At 43.1% G+C, this 18,914-nt stretch overlaps 1 protein-coding gene across 2 annotated transcripts in view; it reads left to right on the forward strand.

The window, feature by feature from the left end:
• The window catches only part of mmp16a (matrix metallopeptidase 16a (membrane-inserted)), a 75,092-nt gene extending 65,414 nt beyond the window's left edge, over positions 1–9,678 (forward strand). For both annotated transcript variants that reach the window (XM_082547001.1, XM_082547002.1), the window contains 3 exons: positions 4,094–4,244; positions 4,795–4,910; positions 7,331–9,678. In XM_082547001.1, the coding sequence (XP_082403127.1) occupies positions 4,094–4,244; positions 4,795–4,910; positions 7,331–7,665 (602 nt within the window). In that variant the 3' untranslated portion in view covers positions 7,666–9,678. The remainder of the gene's footprint in view (positions 1–4,093; positions 4,245–4,794; positions 4,911–7,330) is intronic.
• Positions 9,679–18,914: the final 9,236 nt, after the last annotated feature.

The following is an 18,914-nucleotide window of genomic DNA, read 5'->3' on the forward strand; positions in this document are numbered from 1 at the left end:
CGTTAACTCCTCGTCTAACCAGGCGTTTTGAATATACTCTGAACAGCTCTCGTCTGATGAATTCTCTTAAAATACATCCACAGATGGGGACGTTGGAGTCTGCTTTGGCTGTCATGGCTGAGACACTGATTAGCTTAGTGCTTTTTGGGCAGGTCTGGAAACAGACACAGTATACATTAAGAGTGTGCTCTTCGTTCCTACGCCAATGTCAGTGTATTAGTTGTTTCCCTCGCTGAATTCTTCAGAGACGCAAGAAGTTCATGAATTTTAAACGCATCAGTCGAACCGGGCCTGCTGTGTGGATTGCTAATCAGGCTATATGCCCTTACAGAATTACCATTCACAGTTTGGCAACACCATGCAGGCAGATTTAGAAGAAGAGTGTTTTACATGGAGAAATGTTGATTAATAAGAAGCTGTGTTGTGAATTGAAATTAAATTAAATTAATCAGATTAGCATGGGCTTTTGCAGCTTTACTCGGAGGCGCCCTGCATATGCACAGCACACATATAGGGGTATGTATCTTCCTCCTGGGAGGCAGGATCCAATCAGAGCTTGATTGAGGCTTTTGTGTCAGAGGACAGACAAAGCTACTCCCTACATCTAAATTATGCAGACATGGCTTATATTGTTTTATTTCAGATTAAGAGCAGAACAATACGCAGGCTCGGCTAATGTGGTAGGTTAAACTTGCATTTTTTCTAATGACCAGCAGGGGGCAACTTTTATCGTTGCAGAAAGAATAAAGGTTTGTAGAAATCTATGGGAAAATTATGACTTTGATTGATAGTTTCAAGTCTTTCTAAATATAACCTGATTTTCATTTGGCAACCCTATGGTCCCCTCCAGAGTCATAAAAGATCAGTGACACTCACCACTCGCTCATCACGTCCAATTTTAATCACTTAGAGATGATCAAAACTCTCACATTGAACTCGAGCTGTAGGCTGGACCAGTATTGGCGTGTACATTGAATTTTAAATTAAAAATGTCATTGAATTCACTCCCAACCAGTTTTGCCTGGTTCTGCTTTGTTCTTGTTTCTTCCTGTTAAAAGGGAGTTTTTTCCTCCCACTGTTTCCAAATGCTTGCTCAGAGGTTTTCTCCGTATTCTTGTAGGGTCTTATTTCAAGTTTGAGGTCATGGTGCTGGTTACAGTTATACACAGCCACAGGTATTTGGTATCCTGCTTATGTCTGGCTCTCTTCCTGTGTGGTATATTGTGTCAGTGCAGATATTCACGGTGGCCATGAGAGGTCAAATGCTCTGCAATTTAAGAAAACACCGGCAAATATAAACATGCTGCAAAAACACTCAAAACTTAACAGAAGTTTAATAAAGCAAAACAAAAGTAGAAAAAGTGTTTTTTTTATATAATACTCTACAGTAACGTATGTTTTCTATTAGCCACTTACTGTTAGCCACTTACTGTTAGCCACTTACTGTTAGCTTGTCACTTCTGCATCAGAGCTAGCTACCAAGTGTTGCAGCTAATGTTAACTCCATGAATTATATAAAGTTTTTATTAACATTTTTACTGTTTTTGGCTGTTCTTTGTAAAACTGTTGCCCCATGAAGAGGTTTTTGTATGTACTCGATAGCTAAATGCAGGATAAAATGTCTCAAACAAAGATATTTTCAGCAGCAGATTCTAATCTGAAACATTAAGTAGAGAAGAGGGGGCGGTATAATGAATTTAGGTATGAATGCTCATTGCCCCAGACGAAATAAAACATTTAGGACAGAGCATCTAATTTTAGCCAAAACATTAATACCCTGGCATTTTGGCTCTGAAAGGGTGAATGCTCGGGTCCTGAGCAGGAACTCTTCTAACACAGTGTAACCTTTTAGTACATTTACTGTTCCCTACCTTATAACACAGGGTTACAGATGGAGCTATCATGCAAAATAGCAGTCAGTTTACACTTCTGTTTTTTGTGAGAAATGGGGGTTATGTTTGGTTTATGTTCAGTAGTAGCAGTCAGCACGGTTCGTGCTCCATCGGCGCAGTTGTAGCAGTTTTTAGTTTTATGGGAGAATATCTGACAAACTTAGAATCTCCATAGGCTGTTTGTTGTACGTGGAAAAGCCTGCGATGATTTTTGCTTAAACGCCGTGTCGAAGAATACATTTCCAGATCTGAACGCGATGATTTCAAGCAGACATTAAAGCCACGGGGTCACACTGGACGTGCGTATGCATAATAAGTTAAGTACTCACAGGCGCATGTGTGGTTCCTGGTTTTCCCGTTTTTGTGTGTGGCCTGTGTAAAGAGGAGGCGTCTCCTTTTTGGAACAAATCTTCATCCTATATAACACTTTTCATACACTGTTGAGGCAGGCGGGGGGGGGGATTAGTCGCTGCAGTGCAGCAGATGCCAGAGCCACCACTACATCAAAGCAGCCCTCACAGCTCTGAAGATGAAGCTCGACTTTTATGTGGAGGCCGATGCAAGTCGACTCCAATTTAAAAAAGAAAGCGAGAACGGAGAATCCCATTCTATGTGGGATTGGGGGGAAAAAAGAGTGAGAGAAGGGAAAGTTTGGGAGTTTTTTTATGAATCAATTTGAACTCATTCTTTCTGGGGACGGGTCACTATTAACCTCAGGGTGTGGCGTGTTAGCGTGGCGTATCAAGGCCGGGAGGAAGCGTGACCCACGGTGAGCGGAGCGCTGAGACAGAATGACTTGAAATGACAGGAATTTCCTTTTGAGAAAAAAAGAGGCCGTTGCAGGTCTCGCCTTCCCATTTAACATTCAGCCAACACCCTGTCCTACTGTTCCTTCCACCTTTCCATCTCTAAGGTATCCGTATTGTTTAAATACTTTAGGGTGAAATGTCAGACATGGGGAATTTGTGAAGAAAATGAATGAGGCCAGATATTGCTGGGATTTTGCCTCCCTTATTTGACATCCATTTCCTGCATTTGTTAAAAAAAAAGAAAGAAAGAAGTTGTGTGGTCATCTGTAAAGCTGACCCTGCAGAAATTCCATGTAGTGTTTCAGGCTGATTGGTGTTTAGTTAGACACCAGGGAGACGCGAGGATCCGGCTCTTTAAACACAGCCAGTTAATCGGATTCTGCAAACACGGTTTGAATCTTTGATTCTCTGTTTTTGTCTTAAAAACAAGCTTTAAAAAACTTCAATTTACTTATATTCAATGTCTTGAATGTTACAGAGTTTCAGAGGCGACTGAAGCGTACTGTGTGTGTGTCTGACATCTGCACATGTCACACACTCCTCCTTGTCAGCCCTTTTTTATGTTTTCCTCCAAACCCTGATTTATTTTTGTCAGCGCCGCGATTATTGAAAGAAATACTGTAAGTATTTTGCAGATATTAAACCGATGATTGCTCTTTTCCCGCTCATAAAACAGCAAACATTCATAGCCTCAGGCTCCGTTTCATTTGATTTAATCATAAAAAGGGAATAATAAAAACGCCATCTGCTCTGCCTTTGTCATTCCTACTCCTTCTTTCCCTTTTTCTTTTCTGCCACGTACCTCCCCCCACACACCCCAACACACATTTCCTCTTGACCCACCCTACGCCTCCACCATTGATGAAGAAATGCACTTCCTGGGGTCACGCGGTGTCAAAAATGTGCTGTTTAACCTAATTACTCCACAGGAAGGAGGCTGTAGAGAGGAAAAAATGGAGGCGAGGAACAAAGCAGAAAAAGATATATGGTTTTTAATATTTCAGCAACAATATCACAACCCAAGTATTTTCTTGGCTTCATGGATCCAGGAAACTTTTAAAAAATAAAGGTTTTAATTTGACTGTTTGGTTGCCAGTTTTCCCACAAGCTTTGCAGCTTTTTTCCTTTTATCACAGCTGAGCAGTTACCAGCTCAGTTTGCCAGCGCCAAAAAGTTCCCAGAGCACCTCTAAGCAAGGGCAAGGGGAGCTTGTCACCATTTCTGTTCCCTCTTTCAACAGTATCAGCATCAAATACAGTAATACAACGCAACAGGTTATTGCCTGCCGTGTGTTCAGTGCGTTTTGGGGTCTTTTGCCCCCCTGTATGGTAATCCCCACGGTTACTCGTCCTCCTTCTAATTTGTTTTCTCACTCTCTTTCTCGATATGCAGGAAAGCAGTTCTGGGTGTTTAAGGACACGGTGTTGCAGTCCGGATACCCCAAGGACATCTCCCAGTTTGCCCATGGCATGCCCTCACAGAGCATCGACACCGCCCTGTGGTGGGAGGATGTGGCCAAAACCTACTTCTTTAAAGGGGACAGGTGGGTACGAGTGGAGGTCTTAGATCAGTTCTGGACTTTCTTCCTTGAAAGCCGTGTGCAAATTTAGCCTGCAAAGGTCTCTTAAAAGCGAAGCGTATGATCTTAAATTGGTGGATATTTAGTATAACTAAACAAGAACGGGAAGAATGTTTTAAAGTAGCGTTTCTGATCTGACACAGAGTCGCTCTCAACCTGATTTCATTTGACACTTGTGCTAAAGAACCATCTGTAATATGTTGCTACAAAATCAGGTCAGCGACTCCTCTTAGATGACGGTTCATTAGTTTTCTTTGTTTGTCTGCTGTCCCACATCATCAGGGTGAAAAAGGTTCAGGGAAAATGTGGGATAGAGTTAGATTTTCCCCATGCCTCTCACACCTGCTATGATAGGTATTATTTGAATTAACTCACTAGAGGAAGCTGACAGTGTGATAGTAAGATACTAGGTATACACATAAAATACCATCTGTTTCCATTTTCAGCCCTGTGTTCCTCTAGCCTTATAGTACCTGCTTTGTCTTCCCGTGGCTCATCGTTTGTTCCTGTTTAGGTACTGGCGCTACAATGAGGAAATGAGAATCATGGACCTTGGCTATCCTAAGCCTATCACAGTGTGGAGAGGTGTGCCTGAATCGCCACAGGGGGCCTTCGTGGACAAAGCCAATGGTACGATTTGTCCTGCACAATACTCTGGTTTGGCAAGCAAGTTGCAGTTCGTTTGCCAGGCTGCATTGATTTCAGATGGTCACTGGCAGGGTAGCATTGATTGAAATTTGCCCCACTTATTAAACTGAGTCTCAGTGTGTGGCACGCTTCCATACATGCAATACAGAGGGAAATGTTTTTTGCGTATTCCAAACAAAAAGCAGGTCAGATCATCCAGAAATACATTTTGTCCCTGTTTTTTATGAATTGTTTCACAAGAAAATATTGCGTAATCGGTCCATCCTGCTCTGAATGCCATAAGACCCAGTCGGAGCCGGACTGTGGAAAGCAGAAAGGACAAGACCACCGCTGGGTGCTCATTCCGGTTTTAAGCCAACTGACTCTCTTCAGGCTTGGGTAGGCGGGATTAAAATCTCGCCGGGAGCTCAACGATAGGCCGCTCAGATGGCAAGGCTACAAAAATAATCTCTTCCCATTGGATGCACCGTGCCAGGTGGGTTTGGGGTCTGGTCTTGGCTGCAAGTCGTTTGGAAAAAACAGAGCAGGTGGTGTTGAAAGCTCGCGCCATCTGTGCCGAAGATCCCCCGCCAGACCTGTAGCTGGGCATTTCTGCCGGTGAGGCCAGGTGGAGCGGGCATCAATCAGAGCATGAAGGATGGACTGATATCCAAGCGGATGATGGCTGTTTGTGTATGTTTCTGCACGTAAATGTGTCGGCCTTCGTTTATTGAGAGAGCCGGCTGTTTGCCGAGACAGCGTGCCAAGTGGACCGCTCATAACACTGACCCAGATCGCCAGGCGTAATTGAGCACGCCACTGTAGCCCACGACAGTGTGTATGAGGCGGCACGTTTCGGAGCGGGGAGCCCAGGGCGACGTTGACCTGGTTCTAACCCACACAAGCTCAGCCTGTCTGACCTCTCATCTGCTCTCCCCCTCTGTGTCTCTCAGTGAATAGTTCTAGTTGTTATGGAGCTGTATAGTTAGTCTTCATGTGGATCTTTCTATTTCTAACAAAAAACCCTTTTTCGCTTAATTTGGGTTAAATGTAGGAGAAAAGTGTGACAGAACCTGCCGCCAGATCAGAAAGAGGAGCATCCCGACAGTGGCTGTAATTCATCAGCTAATCACAATACTCAGCTGAGCTCTAAATACTAATTCAAAGAGCATTGTGTGGTTTGGCCTGTCTCACTATACGCGGCCAGGTTGTGAAGACAGAGCTCTGCCCGACAAGGTGATCAAGTCTCCCACTCGGCCAGGCCGGCCCCTCTTTCATCTAAAATCCCACCTTACGCTGTTTCATTTCCTCGCTCATACCATCTCCAACCGACACGTTGTTTAAAAAGCGCTGGCCTTCCTCGCCTGGAAACTTAGAACATTTCTTTCCTCATCTTCTCAGAGAGGAGTGCGCATAAATAACAAATGGGGAAACACAAAGTGTGAAAGGAGGCCAACGAGGGAGAGGAGAGCTCGAGGATTCAGCCAGGCTGTCCGGACCAGTTTTACACGGCACATTTTCCCAGTGAGCATTTGAGCGACGGTGGAGGCAAAGTTTGAAATGAACATATTGTGGGCATGGAACAACAAAAAAATAGTTTCGTTGTGTTTCATGATTTTTTTTTTCCATCGCTGGAGCCGTTGTGGAGAGGAGGGGTAAATTCTCACCTGAATGCACGGCGGCCGACTGCATTAGCGGATCTGTGCATCTTTGGGGGACGCTGGGACAGTCGCCCTCACGTCCCGTCACAAAATCGACCGTCGCTCTCGTGGCTTAGAAAGCGCCTTGTTTGCCAGTGACATTTGCTGCGCTTTTGTGTGAGCGTAGCTACGGGGCCTGACTCCCGCTCGGGTGTGTTTTCTCTTTCATGACCGGTATAATTAGTCCTGAGGGACAGGCACAGATATCCCAGCAGAACAACTGAACTGAAACCGAAACTGTGGCTCAGCATCAGAGCAGCACACACACTACTGGCTGGTTATCTTCATTTTGACTTCGCTTGAATTATTTTTTTCCTTTAAGATAAAAGGTGATTTCTTTTTTAAAGATTCAATTAGTAATAAATTCTTTGAACAGTTCGTGACTTTATTAAATACATGAAAGAGCTTCCTCCAAAGCAACAGTTGTGCCCGGTTACTTCAGTATATGTTAGCAGTAAAAATGATGCCTGACGTGTATTGATGAGGATCTAACAGCAAATGGCTTATAAGCTAGTAATGTGACGTATTCCTCACGTTTTAGCACTCGCCCTAGCTGGTGACCTTTCCGTCAGCTGAATGAAATTGTTATCATTATATCCAGTTTGATGGCTTTTCGGTGACAGCTTAATGCACATTTTGACAGTACTGACAGAGCTGAGCATTAGCTGAAAACGTGCTAAATCACTCTTTAACAACTTTTGTGTGCGTGTGTCCTTGCTTCAGGTTTCACCTACTTCTACAAGGGGAAGGAGTACTGGAAGTTTAGCAACCAGTTCCTCAGAGTGGAACCGGGCTACCCGCGCTCCATCCTCAAGGACTTCATGGGCTGCGAGCTGACGCCCATCGACCCCGGCCGCCCACCGGCCGACGACGGCAACTCGGACGTGGTGATCGAGCTGGACAACGAGGCCAACACGGTGAAGGCCATCGCCATAGTGATCCCCTGCGTGCTCGCGCTGTGCCTGCTGGTGCTGGTCTACACCGTGGTGCAGTTCAAGAGGAAGGGCACGCCTCGCCACATACTGTACTGCAAACGCTCCATGCAGGAATGGGTTTGAATTTTTTTGGAGGGGGGTGGGGTTAAGAGACGAGAGGGCAGAGCTAGGGTGGGAGTTAAGAGGATTGTGGAAAAACAGTACAACAGCCCCCCACTTTTCACAGAGAGGAGGACGGTGGACACTGGACAGCTTTATGGGAAAAACAACAAGCCACGCCTCCTCCTCTTCGGCGATCGAAACTTTCGTGCAGACCTGCAGAACCAGCCGAGAAGTCTGACGGTGATCCCGCGTTTAAAAAAAGGCGACTCCCAGGACTTTAAGCTGACTTTCTCCAGCCCCCAGCCTTTTTAACAAACGGGGCCCAGAGGGACAGTTTGTGGAGGGGGATCTTTGTCGGATGTGACCTTCGATCCCGGTCCAAAAATAATGAGAAAAAAAAAAATCAACAAGAGGGTCAGCATCACTTTGTATCTCAGAAACTCGACTTCCTATCCCCGTCCTCTTTGTTTCTTTGCCCGACTGCTTTTCAGACGGAGGACTTTCAGGGGAACAAACTCTTCCCACAGGGCACTGCATTGTCAACTGTGTCATATCAGGTTGTTGATAAACAGCTTTCTATTTTCTGATCCGCGTGCCCCTCCCCTCCTCCAGCTTCAGACTGGGCTCAGAAAAATAAAAAATAAAAAAATAAGTCTCAGATAAACACAACTTTATTACGTAACCAATCATTCATCTGTTTTTTTGTTTGTTTTTTCTTTTTTTCTTCTTTTTTTTATTGGAATTCATGTGAGAAAAGAGGTCCTCACTGTTCCCTTTAAGACATCCCTGAAGAAGAGACCAAACAAAACCAAATAAAATCCATCTCTCTCCAAAGAGGATCACATTTTTCTTTCTTTCTTTCTTTAGTTCCTTCTTTCCCTTCTCTGGATCCTTGCAGCGATTACGAGTTGGGGGGAGCTCTGACTGTTGTGGCAGTCTGTTTGAGACACAGGGGCCAAATTATTCTGCAATATTTTAACTCGCCTTAATTATACATCATACTACTTGTGCTTGGTTTTGCTGTTCTTGGTGTTTTTCTTTTTTTTTTTTATTATTTTAATTTGTATACCGCTATTATTTCTTTTTGTTTCTTCTTCCTTTTTTTAAAGAAGCTGCTTAATTGCTTCTTGTGGTTGGTATTTTATGAATTTTATTACGTTACTCAGAATCCTCAGCACTGGCTTGCTGAGCCATTCTGGACAGATTAATACAGTAGGTCCAGCCTGTACTGAAAGTAATGTATTGTATACTAAAAAAAAAAAGATGTTGGAAGGTTCTGGAGTAAAGCCACTATTTTTGTGTGTTAAGGTATTTGTTACTGTTAGTTTTGATATTTCCATAAGACAGGCTGACAGGAGTCTTGTTTCTGGATTTGTCCTTGGCCCATATTCCTCTGTTTTTGTTTGTTTGGGTTTTTTTATTTCTTTTTTGTGAATGGACTTAATTAAAAATAATGATAATAATAAAATCCTGTTGACTGCCTTGTTTGAGAGAGCTCACAGTTCCCAGAATGCTCTTGTCTGAAGACTGAAGTGAGACAGCAAGTCAAGATCAGTGCCTGTGTCAACGTGCATGCAAGCATTTACTGTACGACCCTATCGGTTCTGCTCAACATGGCTTTGACCCCCTTCCCTCCCATCGAGCCGAGGAGGAAGTTTTCTCTTAAAAATACTGTTTATGTTCACTTTTGTATCTTTTAAGTGTACCCCGGTCCCACCGCCTGCCTTCCTCCAGCTACAATTAAATCCGAGACAAACAAACTGTAAAAGATTTAAGTGGTACATTTGGGTGATTGGCAAGTCAAATTGGCCTGAACCAAACACGTAGTGTCATGGAGACATGACGGGTAGTCTTTGAATGTGTGTTTGTTTTCATGATCACATACTGTTTTTTTTTCTTTCTTTCCTGTTTTCTGGTCAAAACAACTTGGACATGTCACGATGACTTGTTTGTGTAAGACTTTGGGACAAGAGAAAAACATGTCCCGATTGAATGAATAAACTGATCAATATACATTGAAGAACCGCCTTCAAACTTTCTACTCGTTTTTTTAAACTCAGCAGTTTGTAGGGAAACTTGGCTTTCCCAATTTGGCACTTGGTCTGGTAGCTGGTTCATCTTACATCTTAACACCAGTCGGGCATCTTCTCCCTGTGAAGAGAAACAAAACTCCATCGTACCGACACACACCTCAGACTCTATGCCCTGTCCTTTGTGTCCAGTAATTTTCCACTACAGCCTTGTGATGTATGGGTGTGGCGTTTTCCTTCAACACTCTATATTATCCTGCAAAACATAAATGTGTGATAAAAGATTTTTAAAAAGGTAAATTGCCATCTTTAATGAAAGTTTCAGTACATTTAATCATAGTTTTTGTCCTCATGCATTCGCTTTTATTTTTATTTTCACCCTGCTTGAAACATTAAGTAAAAGGTATAGTGAGCATCGATTCTTGACACATACTGTTAATGAGGACATTTTTATTTATTTATTCGATATCCATCACAACAGAACGTCCTCTGTTTAAACCAGATATTAACGGCTTTCTGTTGCAATGTGATGAGTTAGTTTTTCATTACATTCATAGATCATTCACTTTGCCTCTGTACACCACTACAGTGGATTGTAAATCAGTCAGGTGTAGAAACAAAAGTTTTGTGATAAATGTTTAGTTTGTCATATTCATACCCTTTCTCATATCTTCCCAACCTCAAACGTAACAGGACCCTTGGCTCCCAAGCAGTCCTGTTCCATCATCAAAATTATATATCAGTGCAAAATCCTAGCAGAAAAACCTAGGCTAACTCAACACTTGGGTTTATTCTTAAAAAGAACGATGCACTAGCAAACACAGCAGCACCAAAAGGCCTGAAAGGCCAGAGAAGACAACTAAAAGTGCATGATGACAGAATTATTTCCACGGTTAGGAAAAGCAACTTCACAACATCTTACCAACTCAGCAAAGCACTCAAAGAGGCAGGCTTCATTAATTTAAATACACAGAGTTTAAAACAAGCAGCAAAATGGTATTTGTGTTCAAGATTAATTTTAAAAAGTCTTCAGGTAAGAGAGCATGTTATAGCATGCATGGCTACCAGTGGAAACAGGTTACTAGTGTTTAACGATGAGACTGCTGATAGAAGTAGGAGGCTGGATATATGAAGTGAAGGGCTATACTCTGCTCAGATTCAGCTAATGCTGCAAAACTGATCGGACAAGTCACAGTGCAGGTGAATGGTCCAAAGCATGCTACAAAAACAAATTCTTCAATGGCCAACAGAGCAGGCTTTTCTTCCACTTAATCGGTCAGTCTTACAATTCAGGGTCACAAAAATGGTAAATGGACTTGTTCTTGTACAGTGCTTTTCTACTCTACATGACCACTCAAAGTGCTTTATGCAACATAAAGCACTTTGATATTTGGTATGCAGACTGGAGCAGCCAGGAATCAAACCACAAAACCTCCGACCTGCCCCAGGCTGGAGCCTGTCCCAGCTGCCATAGAGCAAGAGGCAGGGTCAGCCCAGGACAGGTTGCCACTTTGTTGCAGAACATAAAGAACAGTCACAGTCCCAACTATGGGTAATCTACTAACCTAATGTCTTTGGACTGTGGAAGAAAGGCGGAGTAACCGAGGGGAACATGCAAACTCCACACCAAACGACTCAAACTCACGACCTTCGGTGCATATCGCCGAGCTGCTTTTCAGTTGCTAAATAGAAAACTATTAATTAAGTGCAGACCCACATGCAAGAAGCAACATAAGGTGGCAGAACATCTAAGGATGGAAACACAGGACTATGGGTCCTAGACCTTAGGCCATCATTGCCTGCAGAGGATTTTAATCCAAGTATTATGAATAATGCTTATATTTAAACTAATGTTAGTTTGTCTGATTATTTTTAAGCCTCTCAAAATGGTAAACAATGCATATAAAGGGTTGTAATTCCTAAACAGTCCAATTCAGTCTCTGCTTCAGAGTGTTACACCCTTGGACTTGTGTAACAAGCCACAGGGTGAAATTATCAGTTATGGTTTTACACTTCCTCTACACTTAAGTTTTTTATGGATTAAACAGGAAGATACAACTTATCTGCCGAGCTCTAAAAGTGCTTGGTTTTCTTAACGTTGGAGCACATAGTTGCCATCCCCAGTGTGTGTATCCTAAGCTAAACTAATCAGCTGCTGGTTAGAGCGGCATGATTGCGGACGCGAGGGCGATATCGAGCTCATCAAACTGACATGAAATATGACTGGGAGCGTTCACTGTGCCCTCCCACACGGTGCAGTCAGAGGGCTGACATACAGTAAATACAGGTATTGGCTCAGCCCACGGTGCACTCTACACTCCAGAGATTAAACTTAGCCATCGGCAGGAAAGATATACAAAAAGAAATAAAAAATAACACGCTCAGAGAAATGTGTGTGCGTGCTGATCTGGGCTCAGCAGGCCTCTGGTATTGTGCGCTGCTGTATTTTTATGTGGCATGATTAAAATCGGCTCTTTGGATGTGCAGTCCCAGAGGTGCAGCATTGGCATTTATTGCGGACTGAATGTGAAACAGGAGCCGCGTATGCCTCGATACTGTTTATTCTAGCTTCGCTGGGACACATTTGACATATAGTTACTGACAACAAAGTGGGTGAGGTCACGCCAGTTTACTGACTGTGGTCACGACTCCGAGTGTGGGTGTGTTTGATGAAATTACACTCTTAGGGAAAACCCTTCATCGGTTCTCGTCATAGGCCTGTGCAATGGTGAAATTGCCTCTGCTGTTAGACAAAGGCATTATATGCTCAGCTATGTTTAGATCGGTGCTGTTTTTCTTTTCCGGAGGCTTTTAGTCATTGTCTCTGTAAATACAGACTTGGAGTATGTGTCCACGTCCCTGTTTGTGTTCTCCCTCAGATGGCCTGGGGTGTATTTAGTGTATGTACTTTCCTCTAGCAGCAATATAAGCTGTTCAGTCAGTCAGAAAGCTTCAAAGAAGTCTGTATGTGCAACACTACACACAGAGAAAAGTGCTTCGTGTGCATTAAACATGTTGCATCTGTGCCTAGATCCCTCTCTGGTCTCCATGCTTAGTGTACAATGCAAGAGAGAGTGAAGATGTGTTTGAGGGCATTTAGTCTCACAACTGGAGCCTGGACGAAACCCCGTGGGCTCACCAGGCTCCACTGCTCCTGCCAGGCTGAAACACGGGTGCTAAACTGACCTACGCTGGACCCAGCGTTTTTTCAACAGTTCCATTTTTGGCAGCACTGCTTCTCCTCCTGCTGTCGGATTATTATAATGGGAACTGAATTCATGCTTTAACCCAAGTGCTTGTAATTCACCTCTTGATGGTTCATTCTAGGTTAAGGACCATATTTCCTAGTATTAGTGCAGAACAGGCAGCAGCTGAACGGAGCTTCTTGAAGGTCAGTCAGGATCAAGCTGTTGCTTTTAACTGGATAAAAAAGGTTAAAACACATAACTGCACACATGCACACGCAGATCAATGGCTGTTTACTTGTACTGTCTTGCAGCAGAAAGGCCAGCGCATCATCTATATTGAGAGAAAGCAAAAAACAAACATTGTGTGACTCTCCCTGTTTTCTGTTACGTGCTCGTTGGGTCTTTATGGGAGTTTGATGACATTTCCTCTATTTGTGTCTGTGAGACTTGTCAGCACCACCACTTCCTCCTCGACTCTCAGCTCACTCATTGTCAAAACCCACCGTTTGTTGAACCTCCCCCAAAATAAATGTACCAAACAGGCTTGTCAAGCATTGCAGTTTTATGTGTGTGGAGCCACTCCAGATAATTTGACGCCCTTTATTGAAAACCTTTTCGAGACCAGAAACACAGAAACAGCGAACGTGTAAACAGTGTTTATCAGGCCTAGTGGAAGCTGTCATCATTAGCATGCGTATATAATTAGCTCGGTTATGAGGAGTTACTACCAGAGACAGGCATTCATATTTAGGGTTATAGATTACATACAAAAACAAACAAACTTGACTTCTACTGCCACACATACACAAACACACGTAAAACGCTTGATCGTGGGTGGATGATTGGCCGTAAGGATGCTACCTGACACGATGTAGTGTTAATTCTGTTTTTTAAGCAAAAGATAAATACAGTGATGTGAAAGTATTTGCCTCTTCCTGAGTTTTGTGTATATTTGTCACACTTTTGAACAAATTTTAAGTAGACAATAACCAGAGTAAATGCAAAATGCAGATGAGAATTTTATTTATTATGGGTAAAAAAGTGATCCAAATCTCCCTTGCCCTTCAAACTCCAAACCAATAACTGCCGATAACCGGCAACGAGTCTTTCACATCACTGGGGACGAATTGTGACCCACTCTTCTTTGCAGCCTTCTTAGAGAGTTTTGAGGGTTTTGCTTTGGCATCACCTTAAATAAGACGATGAATGACCTGTTTAAGGTCATGCCAAAGCATCTCAGTTGGATTCCAATGTGGAATTTGACTAGATCTTTCCAACGCCTCATTATTTTATTATTTTATTTTGTTGTTTGTTTGTTTAGTCATTCAGTGTTGGACTTGCTTGTGTGTGCAAGTGCACTTGAGCTTCAGGACACGAACTGATGGCCGAGCCTTCTTAGAGAGTCAACCAGGTCCCGAAGTAGCAAAGTAGCCCCGACTCCACACACTATCACCACTGTGTTTGACTGTTGCTGTGCTGTTCTTTCTGTGAACTGCTGTGTTAGTTTGAGATCAGCAGCAACGGGAATTTTCATCTCATCAGTCCACAGAGTATTTTCCCAAAAGTCTCGGGATCATCAAGATGTGTTTTGGCAAATGTGAGACGAGGCTTTGTGTTTGTTGTGGTCAGCAGGGGTTTTCTTCTTGCGACTCTCCCATGGATGCCATTTTTGCCCCGTCTCTTTCTTATTGTTGAATTCTGACCTTAACTGAGACACGTGAGGCCTGGAGGTCTTTAGATGATTCTGAGTTGTTTTGTAACCTCCTCTTGTGCTCTTGGAGTAATTTTAGCAGGTCGACCACTGTTCCAGGTTTTCTCCATTAGTGGATAATGGCTCTCACTGTGGTTCATGAGTTACAAAGCCTTAGAACTGGCTTTTTTGGACCTTTTTCTCTACTGGTTCTTTGGACTGTGGCATGATCTGACTTTGTTATTTGGGTTACTGTTATTACCTTATCTAATCTAAGTCACTCTACATGGACAGCAACTAAAGGCACAAGTGCCATAAATCAGTTGCTCAGTAGGAATGAGAAGCCTGCTTTGGTCTACCAATGTGTAAAATCAGGCACTTGCTGTTTCAAATGTTATCACGAATATAAAGTGGTGATTCTGCTGCTGCAAGGACTGTAAGGTTGATACAGGAACAGGGAGCTTAACAGGCAAACACAGGAAGAAAGGTGATTTCTTAACAAACCATAAACTGTCCGTCGCTTCATCATCTTTGAGGAGGCCCTGTGATAGCAACCATTAAAAAAAACCCTGTAGGCTCTTTTATGAACTCCCCCCCCCCAGCGCCTGTCTCTCTGAACATCTTTCTTCCTCTTTCCTCTGTTCTTGCCCGTCTTTCAACGCAGTGCTCTGTCGATCAATAAATACATTTGTTCAGACGTTTACATGCATCCCTGTCTTGTTGGTGCCTGTGTTCATCCATGCCTAGTCCTCGCCCGCCACCATTCCTTGCAGTATTAAAGTCGCGCTCGCGCAGTCGTGACACTACAGGTTGACGCTGGGAAAATTTTAAAGATGGAACTTTTTTTTTAAACTTTAATCTATCTGCATTTTACTATGAATCAGACATACCTGTGAGATCTATAATGCATCCTTTTTGGCAATTTCACCCCCTCCAGTGCTGCATATGGAGTTTGATCATATGCCTGCCTTTCATGCCATTCCTCCCACATCCATTTAGAGATCCTTCATCACTCCTTCAGAGTGATGAACGGAGCCATTTTCACTTTTCTCTTTGTAAAGAAATAGAATAGTTACTGTCAGCATGTGGAGTGTGACAGATGAAAACCATCTTCCAATCTCCCTCAGGTCTATTCAGGGGGCATAGAGCCTTTCTCCTCATACCACAGAATAGACCATCTTCATATTTCTGCAGCTATAAACCACCTCGGAAAGGACAGGAGAATTTCAAACACAGCACCATGTAGAATGAGATTGAATGAACCAATCAGCGGCACCTCTCGGCCGCAGCACGCTCAGCTCTGCATCTGCACAGAAGTGCCCATTTGGTGTCGGCTAGCTGTGCACGGACTGCTCAGACCAGACGGGCTCGTAATCTGTTTTCAATTTCTATCATTTCCATCATTGGTTCCAAATGGGATTTTTTTCCTCCATGGTGTACCTTCTCACTGAAATCTGCTTAGAATAACACCTACATGCATATGAAAACATACCCACGGCATAGTGTACATTCCAGACACTCAAATGAGACACATTAGGCCTTTGTTGAAAGTATTTCAGCACTGTTGTAACAGTATTAGATTTTTTTTTCTAATTGCTGACATTCTGTTTAGCCTTCCCACCATGTTATGACTGAAAGCTTTTGAGTTTGGGCTTCCCCGACTGTCTCCCGCATTGCTCTTATACATGCCGTGTTCACATCAGTAGCTCCAATGGTATGGGGCTGATGGATCGAAACAAAAAGGAAAGTAGGTTTAATACAGAGCAGGCCTAAATGAAGTGAAGAAAAAGTTCTATGCTGTGCTTTCACTTGCTTCCTGTTGGGTCCATTTGCGATCCCTCCTACTGGAGTTTGCATTTAGTTTAATGGTACTGCAAACACAAGATGGCACAACCTACAATTAGGTATTAATGGAGCAGCAGACATTATCTTACTATGCAGATTAAGGTCATATAGACTCAGTGTATAGAACTTAAAGGCCATCTGCTTATCAATTAAACCCTGATCCTGCTTTCAGCTATGAAACCTCTGCTACTTTGAGGTCTCCATTACTGTCTAACTTTGCAAGCAAAAACCTTCCACTAATATTGCTATGGCTAATTATAAAGACAGCAACTAAGATGCATTTCAGCATAAGAACAGGCCTACAGTGTTTCTCTTCTCCGTCACCTTTTCTAACCGCGCTGCAGTTAATGTTTTTGGGGCGTTGAGTGTCCACCAAGTAAGTTAGCAACAGTTGTCAATCAGGAAATACACATGGGAAGAAATGGCTGGTTGCTTGTGGATATTCCAAGATTACCTAGGTAAACCTCTTGCGTATTTATTGCTAAGTTATATGTCAACCCTCTGTTCTCACTGGTAGCTGCTAACGTCACTCCCCTGTATTTGAAATGAACTTTTATCGCTTTATCATCACTTGTTGTCAGCAACAGTTGTTTCAGCCGTAGTTGCTGAAAGTTCCTGAATGTCCTTGACTTTGTGGGGTGTGTAGTCATCACTGCTGTGAATCGCTTCGAGTGTGCGTGTGGCTTTAGCCTGCGAGGCCCAGCTGGGAGCAACTCGAAGAAGCGTCATGGAGCTGTTCTCTTGTAGACTCACCACCTGCAGGAGGCGCTATAGTCGGCGTTCATGGGCATAATTCTCAGGTCTCACTTTGAATTTATAATGTTTTTTTTTTATTTTTCCTGATGTCCCCAGTGTTTCTCTATCTTGTCTATTTATGTGTGCCATCATATGACAGAGTATTAGGGCCAGTATTAGGGCCAAATTAAGAAAAAAATATGTAATCTACCATTATGAGAAATTAGTCAAAATTGTATTTTGAGAAAAACTCGAAACGTGGAGATTAACGTTGTTGTTTCAAGACAAACAAGACTTTGCTATACCCTCTGAGTTTATACCCTCTTTTCAGGGTCGTCGGAGCCTATCCCAGCTGTGGGCAAGAGGCAGGGTACACCGTGGACAGGTTGCCAGTCTGTCACAGGGCTAACACACAGAGACAGACAACTATTCACACTTTAGAGTGAATGGGCACTTTAGAGTTTCCAGTTAAACTAACAGCATGTCTTTGGGAGGAATACATGCAAACACGGGGAGAACATGCAAACTCCACACAGAAAGAGCCCAGCCTGATGATGACATTGAACGCAAGACCTTCTTGCTGTGAGGCAACCACTGTGCCACAGTTTGTGAACTTGTACTTCAGAACTGGTTTTAGTTACAAGGAAGGAAATGATTTGTTTGAGCACATAAACACAGTGTGGTGTTAAGTGTGAGGACGTAGTAAAGAAGGTGTAGACAGCTGCATCTGGTCAGACGGAAGAACACACAATCTTGGAAGATTGAAATGGCTTGTAATGAACAGATTTAAGGTTATCAATGGTTATATTGTGCAAGAAAGAGGATGTATATTGTATCACAAGTCGGCTGATGAATTTGTTTCAGTTTTTCATCTAAGTCATTGTGTAGAGGCTACAGCAGCCGCGGCAGTCTGTCTTGAGACAACAACGGTATTCTCCACATTTCAGCTTTTCTCTCAAAAATAGTATTTCGACTTTTTGTACCCTTGTCTTTCTGCTTTGCGCTTCCTGTCCAGTCACTTGTGTGCTTTCCATGCTTTTACTTCCTGTCTTCTAGTACTTCTACATCTTTTTACACGTGCTTCATTGTCGTCACAAGTGTCTGTTTGACGTTTTAATGCTTCATGCGACTGTTGTGGATTTCTGTTTAGTCTTTCTACATGAGGAGACATTGTCAGTCGTTTTTATAGGGAGCGCTTGTTTGGTGTAAAGTTTTTCATGGTCATTAACATAATAAATGGAGTTCTTCAAAACACAATGAAATAAAACCCAAACAATTTGCATGGCAATAAAGACAAAAGAGGTTCCACACTGCTGATGAAGGGACACAGCACTCTTCAGTAGTTGATGGAGAGAGCTCACCTAACTCATATATACTGTGGTGTGAGCCTCTGTGGGCCACTTTTTTCTCTTCTCCTTCACAGGTCATAAGTTCGGACATTGTTGCAGTCATCCTGTTGAAACTGCCCCCACCAGCTTCCATGTTTTCAGTTGCATTCTGCACTGCAGCAGCTGGCCGTGGCTGAAGCTCACAGGGAAGGCCATTGCACATATGACCCTGTCAAACTCAGCATTAAGGTCAACTCTTACTTACTGTTGATGTTGGATGAAAAATTCCAAAATGTCAGCTTTGCAGGGGCTCAGGAAAACTAAACGTAGCACTCGCACTATATGTTGACCTTATCTTAACCGCAGTGCATTTTGTGTTTTTAGAGCCACTCCACAAACTCGAGTGTCTGCCAAGTGAGTTAGCTACAGTGGTCAGTTCATTCAGGAAATACAA

Source organism: Aulonocara stuartgranti, assembly GCF_965226115.1.
Source record: "Aulonocara stuartgranti genome assembly, chromosome: 9".
Taxonomy (NCBI): Eukaryota; Metazoa; Chordata; class Actinopteri; order Cichliformes; family Cichlidae; genus Aulonocara; species Aulonocara stuartgranti.